Source organism: Lepisma saccharinum, chromosome 1, assembly GCF_977018435.1.
Source record: "Lepisma saccharinum chromosome 1, izLepSacc3.1, whole genome shotgun sequence".
Classification (NCBI taxonomy): domain Eukaryota; kingdom Metazoa; phylum Arthropoda; class Insecta; order Zygentoma; family Lepismatidae; genus Lepisma; species Lepisma saccharinum.
Genome location: NC_139229.1, coordinates 128886039 through 128910217, shown reverse-complemented (window position 1 = coordinate 128910217; position 24179 = coordinate 128886039). Strand labels below are relative to the sequence as shown.

Here is a 24179-nt window from a genome sequence, read left to right as displayed (position 1 = left end):
CGTCGGTTACTATCTCTCAGCTGCAATGCATGCGGGCTCTAGTGTTTCTGCCTGTAATGGAAGAACACGCAAAGACCACCAACAATGTCCTTTGGGCATTGGAAACGGAGATAATTCATGCATGGCGTGAGCGGAATGTGAACGGCCGATGATTTTCTTTTGTTTGGTGTTTGGCTATTATCGGCGACTTGACTAAATGCACCAGTTGAAACGTATAGGAACAAAAGTCATGATGAAAAAGTACGCTCTTTCATCGCAGGCGCGTAGGTGTAGAGCCGCGGTGTTCCAGTCCGCAGAGCGTGACTACCACACAGGGATCCTGGGTTCGAATTCTGGAAAGGGTGATTTTGAGCTGGGAATTTTTCCAGCAACGTCCCTCTGTGGTTCATCGGCCCATCCTCTAAGAAATGGGTACCTGGTACAATTCTGGGAGGAAAGGCCGCCTAAGTGTGGTGCTGATCACATCACCTCCACAACCATCCATATGCCTTGAAGGCATGATGTATGTGCAAGGGGTGAGTGGGAGATAGAGAGAGAGCTCTCGCTTAACTGAATATTAAAAAACGTGAAGACAATTGGAAAGATTCTTCAAAGAACGTACTCCGGTCTTGGAAGCCACAAAAGAGCGGCTAAGGGACTCGATGCGGTGACCACACGTCACCCAAAGAAAAGCAACATTAGCAAGCTCTGGCGTGTTACGCGGTCTACTTATGGTCTCGGAACAGAAAGTTTCTATTCGAGTCCCGGCTGGGCGTTTTTCTCGAGATCGTCCGCCAGCCTCCGTGGTGTAGCACAGCGCGCTACGACGCCAGGGGTCCCGGGTTCGAATCCAAGTAGGCATGGGTATTCTTTGTCTCCCGTCGTCAATAGTGGACAGAAAAGCGAAATAAGATATACCAAATTAATCAATTGTCGCGAGAGTCCCTTCATCCTTGTCGTCGCGATTATCCAAATTATCAGAAGTGAGACCCAATACTAAGAAAACATACAATTAACGTATTCGAGGTGAAAAAATAGAAAGTATCGATTTTCCTGCTTGTATGGCACGCCTGAGTTAGCGAATTACTTGTGAAACGGGCCACGCTTAATTAATCAACTTGTATTTCGAGGGATCAAGGGTTTGCTATCCTGTGGAGGCACGAAGTGGTTTTGGTCCCAATTTAAACTGTAGGTCCAGAAACGACAAGAACAGATGAAGGGACACCCATGAATACCACCCACGTCCAGACCGGGATTCGAACCCGGGCGTCTTAGCACGGTGTGCTGACCGCTTTGCCACGGAGGTCAGTGACCCTGGGTTCGTATCCGTTCAACTACTCCATCTATTCATCATTCAATCTCATCGTCACAATTAACCTGAAAAGGTGGGAACCAATGCAAAATAACAGAAATTACAAATACACGCGCAAAATAGAGGAGTATTGTGGGATTTGGTCCAGCGGACATACACATAATTATGACTAAAAGCTCAATTAACTCAAGTTTGATCCTAAATTAATTCTTCAGATTTTTTGTGTGCAATATATATTGCACGATAAACAGCTCTCATGGTATTCAAACAATCTGTTTCAACTTTCAGATCGGCTGAAGGCATATGGCACGGCATGCAGTGTAGAAAGTATGAGAAGAACCAAAGCGACAACCAACACAGCTCATTCTTCAAGGTGAGCGCCATTTTGTCTGAAATTCGATACCTGGGACTGTGCGAAGCTGCTGTACTCTGCGTGCCAGAACTAATCCTACAGCTTACTATATATAATCAGGGAAACCAGGATTCTCAGATAAAATCGAATATCAGTAAGTTCACTTGATATGTCTTTCTTCTTTGTTTATTTGTAAGGTTATTTCTAAAACAAGCAATAAAATGAGAAAGGTGGGTATTTAAATTGGTAAAATGGGAACTAAAGTTGGAAAATATAGATTTTCCATAAAACGGAGTAGCGTTAAATTGGAAAATAATTACTAAAATGGAAATGTAAATGATGGAAGAAGGAAATTGGTAATTAACAAATGCAAAAACTGAAAAATAAACACTTAAAGATAGAAAATATTGCAAAATTGGAAAATATGTTCTGAAAGAAAGAAAATAGCGTAAAAATGGGGAAATATGTGATGCCAGAATCGGTGAAGTAATACTGAAATGTGGCAAGTGACGCTAAAATTAGAAAATTATTAGACGAAGGGAAAGGTGTAAAAATTTAAAAATATAATCACTGATAAAAGGAAACCACTAAAATTAAAAAAAATAATTTCTGAAAGAGAAAAATAACAGTACAGTTGGAAAATGAGCATTCAAGGAGAGAAAATTGGAAAATAAATATTGAAAAAAAGAAAATCTGGATTAGATTGAAAATAAATATTGAAAGAAAGAATACTGGAAAGTTTAATACTGAAAAAGAGAAAATGGGCTAAGATTGGAAAATACGTATTGAATTAAAAAGAACAGCACTAATATTGTAAAGAAATATACCGCAATATTCACTTCGGGAAGTGAACAACTAGACAGAAATAGTTCTGCTAAGCTAAAAAAAAAGTCTCATCCAGAACGCTTGGCAATGAAAGGTCTCTATGGAAGCTCTACAACTGTTTGATAGAAGAGAGAGAATCTCAATAAGTAGCTATTACTCGGAGTTTTGTGTTTGATCTCTACGGCTACCGTAACCCACGACAACCGACACCAACTTCGTGTTTTCTTTGATAATAATTCTCTGGTGATGATTAGTTTAATTAGACCTTTTCAAACTGAACGCTTTAGAAAAAGTTGTTATTGCTCTAGTAGTTGTATTTGCTATAATACCAGGCCCGGAAAGTATGAACCCCCCTCAAGCAGATTTGGCTACACTTAAAACAAGCTCAACATGCCCATATGAGCTTTTTGCTCAAGTGTGGAACCTTGTCTAATCCAAGATTTTTGTAAAAAATGCCCCTCGGAAAGTATGAACCCCCTCAGATTGATTTGCCTATACTTATAAAAGGCACTTCTGTGAGATTGTTGTCCATAAATTTGTTAAAAATATGCCCCTCTTGATATTTTTTTTGGCCACACTTAAAACTAGGCCACCCACACCCATACACACCCACCTATACACACCTACACCCACCCACACCCACCCACATATATTTACTTCCGGTTTACTTCCGGTTCACTTCCGGTCCACTTCCGGTCCACTTCCTGTCCACTTCCGGTTTGCCTACTTCCGGTCCACTTCCGGTTTGCCTACTTCCGGTCCACTTGTGGCCAAGTTGTGGCCTATTTCTGCTTTTTTTATCCAGCATAGAGTTTTGATTTGAACCCCAAGAAATTGTATATAAATACCAATGCCAAAAATATCAACACACATACACACATACACACACACACATACACATACACACACACACACACACATACACATACACACATACACACACACACAAAGCACAGTGCTGAACCCAGCTGATATTTTTTATCCAGCATAGAGTTTTGATTTGAACCCCAAGAAATTGTATATAAATACCAAAGCCAAAAATATTAAGTGTATACACACATACACACATACACACACACAAAGCACAGTGCTGAACCCAGCTGATATTTTTTATCCAGCATAGAGTTTTGATTTGAACCCCAAGAAATTGTATATAAATACCAAAGCCAAAAATATTAAGTGTATACACACATACACACATACACACACACACAAAGCACAGTGCTGAACCCAGCTGATATTTTTTATCCAGCATAGAGTTTTGATTTGAACCCCAAGAAATTGTATATAAATACCAAAGCCAAAAATATTAAGTGTATACACACATACACACATACACACACACATACATACACATACACACACACACATACACATGCACACATACACACACACACAAAGCACAGTGCTGAACCCAGCTGATATTTTTTATCCAGCATAGAGTTTTGATTTGAACCCCAAGAAATTGTATATAAATACCAAAGCCAAAAATATTAAGTGTATACACACATACACACATACACACACACACAAAGCACAGTGCTGAACCCAGCTGATATTTTTTATCCAGCATAGAGTTTTGATTTGAACCCCAAGAAATTGTATATAATAAACAACAACAAAAATATTAATACACATACACACATACACACACTAAATATACAAAACACACTGCTGAACCCAACTGATATTTATTATGAAGTATAGAATTTTGATTTGAACCCCAGGAAATATATATAATAAACAACAACAAAAATGCCAAGTCAAAAATATTGCAATCAATGCAATAAAAATATATCCAGCCCCAATTGGGTTAAGCACCAAAAGAATTGTAGTCCAGATAAAAGCAGAATAGTCACAAAAATATGCCCCAAATGCCATAGAGAATATAGCATGAAATACTTCACATATGAACATATAGATACTTCTTCTGCACAGTCATCAATATTTCCAAACAAAATTGATTGGAAATATTTGTGTGATTGCCCTGTATAACTTAGATTGCAAGGCCAAATTTTGTAATTTTGTAGACCAGGAGCTGGATCCTATGCTCCAGAAACAGGCTCTCCACAAATTATGTGAACATCATGGAGCACACAATATATTTTACAATTTTGAGAATCTCAATTTAAATTCAGGAACAAGAGATTTGGATTTGATGTATCTGGAAATATTTTTGCATCTTGAATCAACCTGCAAACAATATTACATGTTAGGCTGGGCTATTTCAACAGCAGTAAATATTTACCAAATGTTTCAATGTTAAAAAACAATCAGAATAATATCTTCCAGGAAATATAGATACCTGAACATGCAAACATATTTTGAAAGAAGAAACATTGCAAGATATATAAAATCAGACCACCTGTTGGATTGTTTTAGGGAAAAATTTGAAAATCTATCAGAGTATGATTTTTTTAAAGTGCAAAATGAAACAGAGGCAAGATGGGTACTTGACAGTGATGTTGGGTTTGGGTATGTGAGCATAGAATTGGGTTCTGAATATGATGATTTTGAATCCAATACATACTGGCATAGAATTGATGCATACCTGTTGCATTGTTATTGGGGAAAATATGTTGCTTTTTTTACAAAAAGTACTTCAAGTTTAGAAAAATTTAGGTTTTACAAATTTTTCCATGATCATAGAATTTATACAAACAGCAGGTGGCCTGTTGATGACATAACATGGGACACAACAATTTCCATACTTGATGAGGCAGGAAAATTGGATGTAAATTCTGGTTTATATTTTAATGAGTTGATTATGTACCTGCTTAAAAACAATATCAATTCTGGCTTATTCAATACAAGATGGACTTAAATAATTAGAGTTTTTACACAAAATATTTTTTTTGCTAACAATTTCAAGTTCCTTGAGTGGGAATATGTTGTTTTTAAGATCAGCATTGATTCTGTAGTACAGTATTGCTGTGGAACATGTCAAGTCCTTGGATTCTGTCACACCTATTCTAATACAATTAATATCACAAGTACCATTACAAGGCACGCACTGCATAAAATCATAATTCCAAGCGATGGAATGGAGTAATTATTTTTCCACGATTCCATATCATACAAAAAAATTATACTGCAATTGGAGCTTCAGCAGTTCGGGACTGTGCAATATATTGTCTACAAATGTAGGAAAAATAATATTGTACGGGTTGCAAACAAAACTCCCAAAGCTTATGTATTTCAGGTTTCTTAAATTTGAAACAGAATCCAAACTGTCTGGAAGTTCATAAAAGTGAAGCCATTCTACAAGCGGGTCTATCTCAGCTTTTGCATGATATATTTGAGCAAGAGGTGATGTGTTTATAATATTTGTTGGTATAGAGGTTTGTTCTGAGTACAATTATATCTTATTAATTATGAACAGCTCTGCTGCATGTTGTGATGATGAATATCTAGTCCCTAAACCTAACAGAGCTGTGCAGTGATGTTGTTATTGGGAACAGGATTCAAATCCTACACAGATTTATGGATAGGAGTGAAGAATTAATTTTTGCCATGGAATTATATCTAGATACTCAATATCCCTGTGCAATAATGCTGTTATTGGGAACAGGATTCAAATCCTACACAGATACAGATTCTTGCTGAGCTTAATAGGTGATTGTCATGGAAGATACTCAATATTTCTGCTGTTATTAGGTACAAAATTCAATTACACAGACACAGATATAAATAATAATGCATACAGAACTGTGGTTTCTATAAATCTATACTCAATATCCCTATACCTGACAGCTGTGCGGTGATGCTGTTATTGGGAACAAGCTACAAAACTGGAACGTATGTTGAAACGTTTATAAAGGAACAATAGTGGAAAATATCAGAATCAGATTATTAGGGTATGTATTATTCACATCTTATCCATAACATATCAGCAAGGGTAAATAATATTTTCAAAGCAACCTACACAACACAGCTCTGTTAGAGATAGGGATTATGACAATAACAATATCAACAAGGCTCTATATCTATGTGTGAGATATGTACCTACACAACACAGCTCTGTTAGGGGTTCATAACAATTCCATGCTGTAGAAATATCAGCAAGGCTCTATTAGATGTTATTTCCATAGTAATCACCTGTCCATAATAATTCCAAGCTCAGCAAGGCTCTGTATCTGTGTGGGATTTGTAATTGTTAGAGATAGGGATATTAAGTATAGAATTAATACTAAATATTATTTTATTTTCTGTGTCTGTATCTAATATCTATCTTCATGCCTTTCTATAATAATTCCAAGCTCAGTATTAAAGCTTCTTCCCAATAACAGCATCACCACACAGCTCTGTCAGGTATAGGGTTATTGAGTATAGATTTATAAAATTTGTGTCTAATATCTATCTACATGGCAATCACCTATCTATAATAATTCCAAGCTCAGTATTAAAGCTTCTTCCCAATAACAGCATCACCACACAGCTCTGTCAGGTATAGGGATATTGAGTATAGATTTATAAAATTTGTATCTAATATCTATCTTCATGACAATCACTTTTCCATAAGAATTCTAAGCACAGCAAGGATTTGTATCTGTGTAGGATTTGAATGCTGTTCTCAATAACACACCTATCTATAATAATTCTAAGCTCAGCAAGGATTTGTATTTGTGTAGGATTTGAATCCTCTCAATAACAGCTTCACCGCACAGCTCTGTCAGGTATAGGGATATTGAGTATAGATTTATGGATAAATATTATTTACCTCTTCATGGCAATCACTTATCCATGATTTGAATCCTGTTCCCAATAACATTATGACCGCACAGCTCTGTCAAAAGGATATTGAGTATAGATTTACAAAAATTGATTTACTAGATATTATTTCATTCTCTGTGTTCTTTATGACAATTACCTATCTATAATAATTCCAAGCTCAGCAAGGCTCTGTATCTGTTTGTATTTGTGTCTAATATCTATCTTCATGACAATCACCTATCCATAATAATTCCGCTCTGTATCTGTGTAAGATTTGAATCCTGTTCCCAATAATTATATCACCGCACAGCTTTGTTAGGTATAGGGCAATCACCTATCCATGATTTGAATCCTGTTCCCAATAACAGCATCACTACACAGCTCTATTAAATATAGGGATATTGAGTATAGATTTATGGATAAATATTATTTCTATATCTATATCTAATATCTATCCTCATGGCAATCACCTATCCATGATTTGAATCCTGTTCCCAATAACAGCATCACTACACAGCTCTGTTAGGTATAGGGATATTGAGTATAGATTTATGTTATTAAATATTATTTCATTCTCTGTGTTTGTGTCCAATAACAGCAGAGATATTGAGTATCTATCCTCATGGCAATCACCTATCCATAATAATTCCGCTCTATATCTGTGTAAGATTTAAAACTTGTTCCTAATAATATTAACCACACAGTTCTGTCAGGTATAAGGATATTGAGTATAGATTGATGGAAGATATTATTTCTGTGTCTGTATCTAATATCTATCTTCATGACAATCACCTATCCATGATTTGAATCCTGTTCCCAATAACAACATCACCGCACAACTCTGTCAGGTATAAGAATATTGAGTATAGATTTATGGAAAATATTATTTCTGTGTCTGTGTCTAATATATATCCTCATGACAATCACCTATCCATGATTTGAAGCTTGTTCCCAATAATAGCATCACTGCATAGTTTTGTCAGGTATAGGGATATTATAAATTTAATGATAAATATTATTTCTGTGTCTGTGTCTAATATCTATCCTCATGGCAATCACCTATCTATGATTTGGATCCTGTTCCCAATAACAGCATCACAGCACAGTTCTATTAAATATAAAGATATTATAAATTTATTGATACTGTGTTTGTGTCTAATAGGATATTGAATATCTATCTTCATGGCAATCACTTATCTATAATAATTCCAAAGCTCTATATCTGTGTGAGATTTGAAGCTTGTTCCCAATAACAGCATCACTGCACGGTATAGGATATTGAGTATAAATTTATGGAAACTACAGCTCTGTTAAAAAATATTATCTAGATATTATTTCCGTGTCTGTATCTGTGTAATTGAATCTTGTACCTAAGTTCCAATTCCCAATAATAACATTATTGCACAGCTCTGTCATGTATAGGGATATTGAGTATCTATCTTCATGGCAATCACCTATCCATAATAATTCCAAGGCTCTGTATCTGTGTAGGATTTGAATCCTGTTCCCAATAACAACATCACCGCACAGCTCTGGTAATGAATATTTTTGTATCTGTATAATTGAATCTTGTACCTAATAACAAAAATATTGAGTATCTTCATGGTAATCACCTATCCATAATAGTTCCAAAATTTGAATCCTGTTCCCAATAATTATATCACTGGTATCTTCACTCTAAGCTCAGCAAGAATCTGTATTTGTGCGGGGATTTGAAGCTTGTTCCCAATAATTATATCACCGCACAGTTTTGTTCATGGCATAGTTCTAAGTTTAGCAAGGATCTGTATATTTGAATCCTGTTCCAATAACAGCATCACTGCACAGCTCTGTCAGGTATAGGGATATTGAGTATAGATTTATGGAAAACACAGCTCTGTTAAAATTGTTCCCAATAACAGCATCACTGCACAGCTCTGTCAGGTATAGGGATATTATTTCATGGCAATCACCTATCCATAATAGTTCTAAGCCCAGCAAAAATCTGTTTCTGTGTGGGATTTGAATCTTGTTCCCAATAACAGCATCACCGCACAGCTGTCAGGTATAGGGATATTGAGTATAGATTTATAGAAACCACAGTTCTGTATGCATTATTATTTATATCTGTGTCTGTGTAATTGAATTTTGTACCTAATAACAGCAGAAATATTGAGTATCTTCCATGACAATCACCTATTAAGCTCAGCAAGAATCTGTATCTGTGTAGGATTTGAATCCTGTTCCCAATAACAGCATTATTGCACAGGGATATTGAGTATCTAGATATAATTTCATGGCAAAAATTAATTCTTCACTCCTATCCATAAATCTGTGTAGGATTTGAATCCTGTTCCCAATAACAACATCACTGCACAGCTCTGTTAGGTTTAGGGACTAGATATTCATCATCACAACATGCAGCAGAGCTGTTCATAATTAATAAGATATAATTGTACTCAGAACAAACCTCTATACCAACAAATATTATAAACACATCACCTCTTGCTCAAATATATCATGCAAAAGCTGAGATAGACCCGCTTGTAGAATGGCTTCACTTTTATGAACTTCCAGACAGTTTGGATTCTGTTTCAAATTTAAGAAACCTGAAATACATAAGCTTTGGGAGTTTTGTTTGCAACCCGTACAATATTATTTTTCCTACATTTGTAGACAATATATTGCACAGTCCCGAACTGCTGAAGCTCCAATTGCAGTATAATTTTTTTGTATGATATGGAATCGTGGAAAAATAATTACTCCATTCCATCGCTTGGAATTATGATTTTATGCAGTGCGTGCCTTGTAATGGTACTTGTGATATTAATTGTATTAGAATAGGTGTGACAGAATCCAAGGACTTGACATGTTCCACAGCAATACTGTACTACAGAATCAATGCTGATCTTAAAAACAACATATTCCCACTCAAGGAACTTGAAATTGTTAGCAAAAAAAATATTTTGTGTAAAAACTCTAATTATTTAAGTCCATCTTGTATTGAATAAGCCAGAATTGATATTGTTTTTAAGCAGGTACATAATCAACTCATTAAAATATAAACCAGAATTTACATCCAATTTTCCTGCCTCATCAAGTATGGAAATTGTTGTGTCCCATGTTATGTCATCAACAGGCCACCTGCTGTTTGTATAAATTCTATGATCATGGAAAAATTTGTAAAACCTAAATTTTTCTAAACTTGAAGTACTTTTTGTAAAAAAAGCAACATATTTTCCCCAATAACAATGCAACAGGTATGCATCAATTCTATGCCAGTATGTATTGGATTCAAAATCATCATATTCAGAACCCAATTCTATGCTCACATACCCAAACCCAACATCACTGTCAAGTACCCATCTTGCCTCTGTTTCATTTTGCACTTTAAAAAAATCATACTCTGATAGATTTTCAAATTTTTCCCTAAAACAATCCAACAGGTGGTCTGATTTTATATATCTTGCAATGTTTCTTCTTTCAAAATATGTTTGCATGTTCAGGTATCTATATTTCCTGGAAGATATTATTCTGATTGTTTTTTAACATTGAAACATTTGGTAAATATTTACTGCTGTTGAAATAGCCCAGCCTAACATGTAATATTGTTTGCAGGTTGATTCAAGATGCAAAAATATTTCCAGATACATCAAATCCAAATCTCTTGTTCCTGAATTTAAATTGAGATTCTCAAAATTGTAAAATATATTGTGTGCTCCATGATGTTCACATAATTTGTGGAGAGCCTGTTTCTGGAGCATAGGATCCAGCTCCTGGTCTACAAAATTACAAAATTTGGCCTTGCAATCTAAGTTATACAGGGCAATCACACAAATATTTCCAATCAATTTTGTTTGGAAATATTGATGACTGTGCAGAAGAAGTATCTATATGTTCATATGTGAAGTATTTCATGCTATATTCTCTATGGCATTTGGGGCATATTTTTGTGACTATTCTGCTTTTATCTGGACTACAATTCTTTTGGTGCTTAACCCAATTGGGGCTGGATATATTTTTATTGCATTGATTGCAATATTTTTGACTTGGCATTTTTGTTGTTGTTTATTATATATATTTCCTGGGGTTCAAATCAAAATTCTATACTTCATAATAAATATCAGTTGGGTTCAGCAGTGTGTTTTGTATATTTAGTGTGTGTATGTGTGTATGTGTATTAATATTTTTGGCTTTGGTATTTATATACAATTTCTTGGGGTTCAAATCAAAACTCTATGCTTAATAAACCTATGACAGGTTGTCAAAAATTCTGTATATTAAATCAAATAAATTTGTAATTCAATTTATACAAATCTGCAATATTTTTGTGTTTAAAAAATATGAGCAGCACTGGAACAACACACCCTTTCTCTTCAACAGCTCTCACAATACTGGCTGATATGCAATGCAAAATCTCTTTATATAGCCTAAGCACGGACCGCATTGAAAATATCTGAAACAATAAGACCAGAAATAGGCCACAACTTGGCAACAAGTGGACCGGAAGTAGGCAAACCGGAAGTGGACCGGAAGTGGACCGGAAGTAAACCGGAAGTAAATATATGTGGGTGGGTGTGGGTGGGTGTAGGTGTGTATAGGTGGGTGTGTATGGGTGTGGGTGGCCTAGTTTTAAGTGTGGCCAAAAAAAATATCAAGAGGGGCATATTTTTAACAAATTTATGGACAACAATCTCACAGAAGTGCCTTTTATAAGTATAGGCAAATCAATCTGAGGGGGTTCATACTTTCCGAGGGGCATTTTTTACAAAAATCTTGGATTATACAAGGTTCCACACTTGAGCAAAAAGCTCATATGGGCATGTTGAGCTTGTTTTAAGTGTAGCCAAATCTGCTTGAGGGGGGTTCATACTTTCCGGTCCTGGTATTATAGCAAATACAACTACTTGCTCTAAATTGCATTTCTAGTTTTATTTACGGCTGCCGATAAGGATTTATTGATCGGCCTGAGCTTTCGGAATCATAAGCAATATTACTACAGGAACCTTCACCCGCACAGATTCAGTTCACATTTAAATATTTCTTTGGCATCTTGGATCGAAGAGAAATTTCGCCAGCCCCCGTGGCAGAGTGGTTATCACAGTGCGCTACGACACCAGGGGTCCCGGGTTCGAATCCAGGCATGGGCAGGGTTGTTCTTTGCGAGTGTCCCTGCATCAATTTCATCACATCATGACTCACCCTCATGTTCGCAATTAGCCAAAAGTAGCAGAAATGCCAAGTAAATTAAATCAAATCAATCAATCGAAGAGAAATTTGGTGAAGAATAGTAAAAAACAGTACTGAAATAATAAATTTGCACACACACACACACACACACACACACACACACACAAACACACACACACACACACACACACACACACACACACACACACAAAATCGCTGTTAAACATCGAAATATTTTCACAACACGTACAGGACATCAAGACAAACTTGCTTGCTAAGGCCTCGTTTCAGAGCTACGAGATCTCGAAAACTGCACGTTCTATCCTGTGTATATGCAGCAATGGGGTACAAAATCAAGGTTGCCAGTGGAATTTATATTTTTGTGTCGTATAATATTTTGAGAGCGACAGTATCCTATGGAAACAGTGTCATGTCAACAGACTCCAGCAAGCTGAAGTTGCTCGGTTTAACTCTTCTTAAAACCATACATATATTAGCTTTGTTTGTTTGATTGTTTGAGTTGGTGTTTTAAGTCCACTTTCTGCACAGTAAGGCTAATTGGGACTAGGCCTACAGTTTAAAGTGGGATCCGAACCACTATGTGCCTCCACCGGATATCGAAGCCAGGACACCTTGATTGCAAGGCGACTACGCTACCACTGCGCCATAGGGAAGGCCCATACATATATTAGCATTCGTACACATGTTGCATGTTTACTTTGTGTCTTTGCATTAAAGAGATAAAATCGTAAGTTTCTCCACAGTTGTTTACGCTTCAGCCCTTGCTTTTATTGGTAACACAGTCTGTACGTAGCGTACTAAACAAAATGCTGTTTTCCGACAGGAAATATAACCGAGAGTGCCTGCCTGCATACATGCAAGATGGAAAATGTCCATGTTTCAAAGACCCGAGCGTCGAAACGAGGTCATAACGGCAAAACATTACTAAGAAAAAGTTGTTCGTCTTGATATTCTCTACATGCTGTGAAATGAACCTGTCAGAACTGAACGTGAGATTTTTTGCTAGGCACGCTCCCTGATATTATTGTAGCCCAGTTCAAGGACGTGCTGTGTGAGTTAGGAGACCAATTCCCCAGCACTCCTCTCTCGAAACAAGAACAGTGAACTCTTTTATCATTTCAACGCGTACAAATTGATCATCTTTCACTGGACTAGAAACAACAAATCCCACTGTCTTCTTGGTGGAGAAGACATACGACCATCCACCCGTGAAATCGAACCCGGATCTCCCGCGTTGCAGTCAGACGCCATACCGACTGGACCACCTCCATTCCTTGAACTGAAACTAAAAACTGAGCGCTCCAAGTTGGTTCCTGGTGTTAAACCGTGGAATTCCAAGGGAATTCCCTTCCTGGACATGTTGAAAGGTGTTTTCGGTTCCAACACCTCCCCTGCTTTGCATATTCGGTCTTCTGGGGGAAATTTCAGCCTCCATTCCGAGAGCACCTGCCACTGTCTCGACCTCATATAAATTCTAATTTGCAAGTTTTTGCAACTTGCGTGTGGGCGAAACTCTCACTCCGGTAGACCTGAGGATAAAAAACCATCCCTTCAAATCCTCTTTGTAGATTGCACATGTTTACATATTACCTTCATCCATCGTGCTCTGGCCAGTAGTATGACCAAATAGCTAAAGGAGGTCAAATAAAGAGAAAGAAAGATATAGAGAAAATAAGAGTAAAAAATACATGGAGACATAGAGGAAGAATGAGAAAAATATAGGAAAGGGGGAGAAGGAGAGAAAGAAGGAAAGACAGGAAGATGGAAATAAATAGCATTAAAAGGGAAAAACTAAATTCTGCAGAGATTAGTCAAATAAAATCAAACCAGAAATATTCAGGAAGCACCTTTTTGTTTTACCTTTGTATATTTGGAATGTTTCTTTGTTGATTTGGTTAATTTTACTTCGCCTTTCTGCCACTTTTGGCTACTTACGAAGATGAAGATGAGTGATGATTTGATTGAAACTCTCACAAAGGGACACTCACAAAGAACACCCATGCACAGGCATGGATTAAACAATAATATGGTATCTAATCCTAGTCTAAGTATACCACCTTCATATAATTAATAATTATAAAAGAACGGATAGGCTATATATTAAAAAAATCACCTCACAAATAAAATATAAACAACTAAAAATTAATTATTACTACAATTAAGCCAATCAACTCCCCATTTAATGCCCGCCCGGTCTAACCGCCGCAGCTGGCACGAATTTGAGCCGGAAACATCATCAAAAATTAAAACCCTGTAATCTAAATTACATTAAACTAAACAAACCCACACACTGCGAACCACTAAATAGCCCTCATACCACTAAACCCCCACAAGTTAGGGGAATATTTTACCTCTCTTTAATAAATACATATGTGAAATTTAATTAAGGCGAGGAGATACAATTACGCACGATGTGTGCATTTATTTGAATATCGTCGGAATGGACAATTCTACTGAAGAAAAACGTGGGGGTACAAGACAGTATAAATTTCTCCACATGTGGCAAGTCGAAGCGTTTTTCAAAGTTTATTATTAAGCTAGATACGACCTGTAAAAAATATGACGAATAAGAATTTTCGGTATCCCATGTATTCCTTATGGGGAATCAACTTCAACATCAAGTTACAGCTAATCAAATGGGAGTTTAGACTTTTCTGCTGGGCAATCACTTCTTCAAACTGCCCTCTTCCCGTTGATATAATTTTCTATTCCATCGGAAGTTTGATATTCCCAAATCAAAAAATACTCCCATGTGCCCAATGCATTTCTCCTTGCCTCCTGGCAGTGTTGCCAAACCTGGTGCGCATAAAAGAGCTAAATTTCACCTTAAATGGAGTTAAAACAGATTTACGAAGTGCTTCCTAGAGTAATGTTAGTTGTCAAAGGGGTGGGGCGCTGCTATTACCGTTAACTCTAAATTGATGGCAATTTATTCTTAGGTTTTCATCATCTAGATCTGGCGGCATCACTCATCTCATGGTGGTACGAAATCGAAAATAAAGGATTCCCTGATAACAATATTATACCAATTTCACGTCAACACGGTGCTATAAAAAAAGTAGCTGGGGATATAAGAGGGGATGGGGCGACGCAGCCAGTATAACAATATCACGTCACGTTCAAAATGTATAATCATGGCAAAGGTTAGACTATGTGGGCCGGAACCAGTGATGGTATCATAGTGAGGCACGGGGAAGGGCGCCCCAGTTCACAGGCAAACGAGTGCACGAAAGCGCCAGATCTGGCTCCAAGAGAGCTAAGTTGGCAACACTGACTCGGAGGGAAAAGCCAGGCGGAGACTGTTCTGCATGCCCTTAAGGAGATTTAAGCCAGAATAAAACTTTAATTTAAATTAAAAAGAGAGCTACAACTTATTACATAGCCACTCCGCTACGGAGGCCGGCTTAGGTGTTTCTTAGGTTTTGCTCTTGTGCAAAATAGATGCTGAAATCAGTGTGACGTGTTTTAAAATAATAAAACAGACAGACAAAGCCAAAAAAGATAGAGGACGATAAGGAGAGAGAGAGAGACAGAGAGAGAGAAATATAGTAAGATACACTAGCTTACACATGATTTTTTTCCAGAAGGGGGCTGGAATTGTAAAGGTCGATATTACATAGCTGCATTCTAGGGGGTGGCCGTTACTTACCTTATAATATTTCATAATTATCACTTTCAATATTCGTTTCAAAAGTTATCCAATAGCAGCAATGGTAATCGGAGTCATTTTAAGGTGGATTTCCATTTACAACTTCGGTTTTTCCCGAGCTCTTAAGTGCTTTCATTTGTAAATTTTGATTTTCTTAAAATTACTGGAGGGGTTGTAGCCCCATCAGCTCAAACCCTGCGTACGCCAGTGGTAAGATAGAAATATGGTAACATGAAGAGAAATATAGTAAGCCGACCTTCGTGGCGGTACAGATTCAAGAGACGGTCCAAATTCCGCCTAAATTGTATTCGCAAAATCAAATGAACATTTTGATATTACACTGTAATACGAAATACTTATTTCGAAAAAAACTGTCACTATAGATTTTCATTTGAACACCATATCGACGAATATTTTTTTTTAATCAGTTGCTCAATTCCACGTACCCCCTGCTCTCCCATAGGTATAGAACAAATGCCATAGGCTTTCGGAATTTATGCAAACAGCCACAATTTGCGACCACGAATGCCGATGAAAAGTAAATAACTGCGCGGACAGTTGGGTTGACCAATAGAATTCTGGTTGGAGACATTTCCCAGTAAGTAAAAGAAGAACCTTATACATAATTGGTTAACCTTTATGTGCAACATCTCCAGTCCGATTTTTCTCTCTCCTTGTATACTCTGTCCCCAGAATCTGTGGAGCAAAGCTGCGCATAGTGTCAGAGAAGGGGGACGCTGCTGCGAAGGCTGGTAACTGCAGCCACTTTCCCCCTCCAAGCAATCCCATTCCCTATCACGTGTTCATTGGTGGAGCCGTCTCGCGTCACTACTTGCGCAGAGACTTGTTTTCGTTCGCTTGCCACAGATATACCCGAGACAGAGTATAAACTAACCCCAACGACTAGAAAACAATAGATTTGTAACACTGAGAGGGAGGATATCGAGGGGAGTGAGAAGTGTTACAGGGGTTGGAAAGAGGGAAAGCGTGACCTTCACTCGCTTATTAAATTTAAAATAATAAGAGATGCTGCAATTTGCTTTCCAATTTGTTATATTTTCTGAAAAGGCGACTTGCACAAAAAGGGGGTTTATAATTGGAAGGCTGCGTTGGATACAACTAAAGCAGGTTTTTACATGAATGCTTCATGCAGCTGTGCGAATGTGGCCTGAAAGAAACAAAAGAATTCGAACACATCCATTTCAACTCTAATAAACAACAATGCGCTTGAAAGAGAGAAGCATTAAAGAGATAGGCAACGTACAACATTGAAGAGCATGTTGAGGAATATTTATTTAAAAATATTTTTGAATATACACTCAAATAGAACGCAAAACTAGCTCATTGTTACCACACTATCCCAAACAATATGTTGCATATCGATCCCCAGAAATTCAGAATGAAACAGTTAAAATAATGAATGATCTCATGGGTTAGGAAGTTGGAATGACAAGCAATGCATATACAGTAAGATCTCGTTAATCCGAACCCCGATAAGCCGGACTTCGCTTAATCCGGACAGGCAAAAGGCTAAAAAGAAAAAAAAGCAGAATGCAAGATTTTAAATGTGGTTAGAAACACTCCATTGTCTTCTTATTGTACATTTTACTGTACTGTATAGTGTATTTAGGCCTATGTCCTTTAAATGCACCATAATAAACGTGTTTTGTTGCTATAAACGGAGTTTTAATGCACTTTCTACTGTTGTTTAGGTTATTTCAGTTAATCCGGACTTTCGTTAAACCAGTCAACTTATCCCCCTCATTATTCCGGATTAACGAGGTTTTACTGTATTTCATTTTTAAATTTTATTGAAGGATGGAACAAAAAAAACAAAAGAGGATAAATATAGTAATAGCTGCTCTACAGGGTGTCCGGGCTAGAGGTACACAAAAATAAGAATTTATAATGTGAAAACTACTCCTTATATTGTCTCGTAGTGAAGCTGAATCGATAGACCATCGATCCCAGATTTCATTAGTCGACCTGTACGACCTATATTGCTGTTGAGTCACACATGCGCACGTTTCTGAGTGAAACGTTTCCTGAACGTTGGATCGGAAGAAAGGGTCTAACTGCCTGGCCACCGTCATCCCCAGATTTGACACCATTAGACTTTTTTTGCATGGAGTTTCATTAAAGATGATGTGTACAAGAGGAAAGTTCATGATTTAGGTGATTTGAGACAGTTTATCGTTGCGCTAATAACGCCTCAAATGCTGGTCAGCTTTAGTATCATTTGGATATCTGTCGAGCTACAAATGGTGCCCGCATTGAGGTGTACGTACCAACGTACATAAAAACTTTGATTTACTTTGTATAAAACGAGGACAAGAAAGTTAATAAACTTTACAGATGCTACAATATACGTATGTGTATTTCTTATATCTCTATCTTGTTCTATATGTTTGCTACTCCTAGAAATTTTACACTAATGTGGCAAATTTATTCTTGATGGACACAAATCCATCACAATTTTTCTGAGTTTCCAGTCCGGATGAAACATTTACGCCCGACTTTACGCCCCAGGCCGTTCCGATTTGGGATCTCGGCTGTTTCCTTGTTAACGACACCGAAAGCGTTACCCCCACACCCCCAATACGCCTTAATGGCGTGGTGCTATGCACAGGGGAGCACTTTACCTTTTTTTTTTTTACGACACCGAAAGTCATTGAAACCAGTGACTTTCGGTAAGTAGCGAAATACACTTCATTATTTCATCTTGATATTATCATTGTCATTCCAGGCTGTTGGCAAAAAGGCACACTGGTTGTGTCCGCTGTCTGCCTTGCCTGGCACACTTCCGCCTTTCTCCCTCTCCGTGACGAAGCAGGAGGGAAGCATCTGATCAAGAACATCCGAGCAGCAGTCAAGTTCCTTGCAGTTTTGCTTTCAATCAGTAAGTAGACCCATGGTCCCTATATTCTATCCCGGGGATCTCTGGAGTAAGCGAACGGAAACAAGTATCTGCGCAAGTAATGACGCGAGGGGCTTCGACCAATGAACGCGTGAAAGGGGAAGTGAATGCATGAAGAAGAAAATGCGGCTGCAGCTAAAAGCTGATAGCGGCAGCGTGCACTTCTTCGCTCCGCCCACTCACCTTCTCTACCTTTATGCACGACCTTGCTCCACAGATTCCCGGAACAGAGTATATAAAAGTACATAGGGGTGAAGGTTTGAAAATCCACATTTTAGTCAATTTTAATGGATTTTAATTTTACTTTTATAGTTTTTCCTTTTTGCTTAAAATTAAGTACTTCAGTAATTTTATTCTCATGTCTTGTTACTAACTAGTGATTTGGCTTGACTTGAGTTTTAAGTGACCTTTAGGCACAAGTAGGCTAATCATGACTAGAACTTGAGTTTTAAGTGGTATCCGAACCACTATATGGCTTCACTGGGTAGGGTTAAAAAAAGCGAGGAAGTTATCGCTACGTCATTGGGAAGGCCCGACTAGTGAATTGGATAAACTGCGAAGTCAGAGTTTGTTGAAAGTCTACTTTATGCTCAGATCGAATAATCTGGGCTGGACCTACAGTTTGAAGAGTGCACCATGTGCCTCAACGGGAGATCAAACTCGGGATCTTTATATTACGCCTCTTTATCGACAAGAACAATAAATAATTGTGTAAAATATATGCACAGTAGTACTAAAGCCATTGTTCGGCTGAAATGAATATTTGAATTAGCATTTTAATACATTTGGCATTGTGATTGCATTTCTTGCAACTTTTCATGCTCTATTTATAGTAGTTATTATTATTATTTTGAGGGTGCTTCGAATACTTGAACGTCCACCTCAGCACGCCCTTTTAAATTATACTTTGTTTAATTTGCCAATGAATATGGATTAAGTTCATTAGGTGATTGATGTAAACCAGATTATACATGAACATTTTGACATCATCGGTGGGAAGGTTAGTGGGGATCATTTCTTCATTTACCCTGATTTTCTACAAAATATTACAGTTGTAGTGTGGAGAATTCCATCAGCTATTCATTGATTTCAAAAAAGCATATTATTCGGTCAAAAGAGATAAATTATATAATATATTAGTCGAGTTTGGAATACCGAAGAAGCTTGTTACTATGATAAAAGTATGCACCAGTGAAACAGAAAGTAAAATTTGTGTGGGTATTAATGTGTCTGACAAATTTACAATTCATGATGGGTTAAAACAATGAGATGCATTATCTCCATTGCTCTTTAATTTTGCCTTAGAATATACTGTTAGGAAGGTAAAAGAAACTAACGAAGGACTAAAATTAAATGGTGTGACTCACTTGTTAGCATATGCAGATGATGTAGACTTATTAGGGGATGATATAAATACAATTAGGAATAATGCTAAAATATTTTTCAAAACTGCTAAAGAGATAGGTTTGGAAGTTAACAAAGAGAAAACTAAATATATGCTTACAGGCCAAAACCAAGTGTTAGGTAATTATCAAAATCTAATTATTGATAACAACTGGTTTGAACCAGTTTCCAAATTAAAATACTTAGGAGTAATATTAACAAGTGAAAATTATATTAAAGAGGAAATAAAAAGTAGGCTTAATTCACGAAATGTATGTTACTTTTCTATTCATAAACTTTTGTCTTCTTTTTTAATATCTAAGAACCTAAAAGTTAAAATATAGAAAACAGTAATTTTGCCTGTATATATGGGTGTGAAACTTGGTCCCTTACATTGAAAGAGGAACATAAATTGAGAGTATTTGAAAATAAGATCCTTAGGAAAATCTTTGGACCTAAAAGGGATGAGGAGACAGGTGAGTGGAGAAGGTTACATAATTTAGAACTACATAATTTGTATTCGTGTCCAGATATTATTAGAATGATTAAATCAAGAAGACTTAGATGGGCAGGCCATGTGGCACGAATGGGAGAGGAAAGAAGAGTTTGCAGGATTCTTGTTGGGAAATCTGATGGTAAGAGACCTATAGGAATGCCAAGACGAAGATGGAGGGACAACGTTGAGATGGACCTAAAGGAAATCGGTAGAGATGGAAAAGAGTATATAGATCTTGCTCAAGATAGGGACAGATGGAAGGCCTGTGTTGCTGCAGCCATGAACCTTCGGGTTTAAGAAGGCTAGAGAGTTAGTTAGTTAGTTAGTGTGGAGAATATATGGACAAAAAATGAAATGACGCATTATGTACAACAAAGAGTAAATTATGACTGGAAACTGACAGGACGAAGAGTTTTATGTACTCATATTACACAAACCCTCTTTTGTATATAGTCATCCATGGACATGATGGATTGTGGACTCGAATAGGCACATGAATGTATGGTTTCATATGTATTTTAGATAGCGTTGAAAAGAGGCAACAAAATAAAAACTTCATTAAGGAAAGTTTCTTGCATTGACCTCTATACATTGTGAAAGTTTGCGCGGCAACACGTTGAATATATTGTTTATCATTTCGGAGACCGAGACGAGAACGATTGTTTAAAAATCGAGACGAGACGAATATTTTCAACTCGAGACGCGAACGGACAACGAGACAGACATTTGTACTTCGAGGCGAGACCCCAAGACACTGCTCGTCTCATTTCGATACCTCCCTATCCTTAGCTACATGTGAACAATTGATTGAAACCTTATCGAACAACCAGCCTAGAAAATTTATATTGCATCATATTAATTAACATTACTTGTAATGTTACAGACGGATTTTGTGTGGCTTCCGGGTGTGAAGTAAATATTTTTTCAGGTGGTCTCTGCTTCGGTATTTGTGGGATTCTTCTTTCTTCTTCCCATTTCTTTACCTCTTTCTATCTTTATAGTTTCTAACTCTTCTTCTCTTTTTAGCTACCAGTCTAATTCTCCCCTTTTCCCCGCTATTGTTTTTTGTTCTGTTTATATTTTCTTTCTCTTCTCGATGGCGTAGTGGTAACGTCATATCCTTGAAATCATGGAAATTCGTGTTGGATGCTCGGTGGAATCACATAGTGGTTGGGATTCCACTATAATTGTAGGTCAGTCCCGAGTAGCCTATCGGTGCATAAAGGGGGATTTAACTTCACATCTTTCAATTCCTTTTATGCCTCCCTTTCTCTCTCTCTCTCTCTCTATATATATATACAGGGTGATTCAAAAGTCGCGCGACATAGGACAACTCCGTTATTTGTGCAGATACCGAAAAAACGATAGAGGGCATAAGTGTAGGAAATACATTGTTGCAAATCATGAGCGTAATTGTTGCGACAGCAGATGGACCATTTATTAGTCTGCTTCAAATCACAAATAAAACAAATCAAAATGACTATCAAAATGGCAAACGGAAAGAAACACAAACAAATCAATGTCATAGCCGTACTCCATTTACGACCGAACAACAAAATTAACAATAGCAATAGCAACCGCACGGAGTGGCAAACTGATACAAAGGAACGACCTGAACTGACATGTCCAGCAGCTGCACCGCTGGGACACTACCGGAGGAATTGTTCAAATTGATTGCCATCCTGTTGACGGCACATCACAGAACTCTTGCGCACATTACGTAACACCATAGGTGTTATTGCTGCACAGGCTCCTCTGATGTTTTCCTGAAGTTCCTGCAGTGTTCGGGGCCTGTTTCTGTACACGACAGATTTGAGATGGCCCCAGAGGAAAAAGTCAAGTTGTGGTAAATCTGGCGACCTAGGCGGCCATTCCACGGGACCCCTGCGACCTATCCAACGCCCAGGTAAAACGTCATTCAGCAATTCGCGAGTTGTTAGTCCGAAATGCGGCGGTGCTCCATCTTGCTGAAAGAAAATCTCCCGTCGTTTTGCTAGGGGTAGATTATCCAAATAGGGCAGGAGTGTCATCTCGAGATGCTCTCTGTACAGTTCAGCAGAGAGCTTGTTGTTAAGAAATACGAGACCGATAAGAACATCCCCGTGTATGCCACACCACACATTAACCTTGGGTCAGTCTGATGATGAGCATCTACAGCGATGTATGGGTTCTCGGTTGCCCGATACACAGCATTATGTCTATTCACTGTTCCGTTCAGATGGAAACAGACCTCATCGCTGAAAAGAATATCAGCTTCAAGGTGTGGCTGCTGCGTTCGTCTTTCAGTAAACCACTCACAGAACTGCACCCGTCTATCTGTGTCATCTCCATGCAGTTCCTGGACAAAATGCACACGATATGGATGGGAATGATTTCTGGTTAGTATCCTGGACACGGATGCTTGACTGATGTCGCATTCTTGAGCCACTTTTCGTGTTGACCGTGTTGGACTGACTGTCAGCTTAGCTAGTACGCAAGCTGAGGTTGCATGAGATGTTGCTGTACGTGGCCGCTCAGACCGTCGTTTGTCATGGATATTGCCTGTTGCCTTGAACCGCTCCAGTAAACGACCAATGGTTGCATGATATGGCGGTGGTTGATCTGGATGCCGTCTGTGATATTCCTCCGCAGCTTCCCGTAGACTCATCCCTGCAACATGGATAAGAATCATTCCCACCCTTTCCTGAATTGTGTACTGTGACATTGTTGTTGATTACTGGAAAAAAAAAAAAGAAAAAATCAACATTACGGTCATGATTTAAAACGTATTCTCCAACAATTTTGTTCTTGTGTCCTGCACACAATGAAAATAATACAAATGCAACATCACGGTCATGATTTCAAACATATGTCCAACAATTTTGCCCTCTATCGTTTTTTCGGTATCTTCACAAATAACGGAGTTGTTCTATGTCGCGCGACTTTTGAATCACCCTGTATATATATGTATGTATGTATGTGTGTGTGTGTGTGATGGTGTGTGTGTGTGTGTTCATCACGTTGCACTATAAACGATTATTCGATACATTAAGTTAATTATTGCCGTTCTTTGTATATTTCTCACGTAAGCTATTCTTGTGAACAGGGTGTGAACAAAAGTCTGGGTGTGACTGATCGCACCCAACTCAAAAAGCTTCTCAGTCAAGTGCCGTCTTCTGGCATAAACGCGGAATTCTTTCATGGCTATGTTAGGCTTGTTAGGTTTAAATTTCTCAGCATAAATACACTACATTTAGCCTAACTACGAAAGTATTTGTAGTTGTCAACAGTTGTGTATAACGATAGAGTTGGGTGCAATAAGTGAGACCTCAAAATACTGCGCGGAGACTATTTTATGGCGGGCTAGAGCCCACATTCGCTCAC

General features: G+C 37.7%; 2 protein-coding genes across 3 annotated transcripts in view; one reads left to right on the top strand and one right to left on the bottom strand.

Moving 5' to 3' along the window:
- The window catches only part of Sytalpha (Synaptotagmin alpha), a 320680-nt gene that overhangs the window by 94124 nt on the left and 202377 nt on the right, over positions 1 to 24179 (bottom strand). The gene's annotated exons all lie outside the window — the stretch shown is intronic.
- LOC146001210 (XK-related protein 6-like) overlaps positions 1 to 24179 on the top strand; it is a 38556-nt gene that overhangs the window by 8289 nt on the left and 6088 nt on the right. Inside the window, exons 3-4 of the mRNA XM_083138507.1 lie at positions 1580 to 1797; positions 18767 to 18919. Of these exons, the coding sequence (XP_082994633.1) occupies positions 1580 to 1797; positions 18767 to 18919 (371 nt within the window). The remainder of the gene's footprint in view (positions 1 to 1579; positions 1798 to 18766; positions 18920 to 24179) is intronic.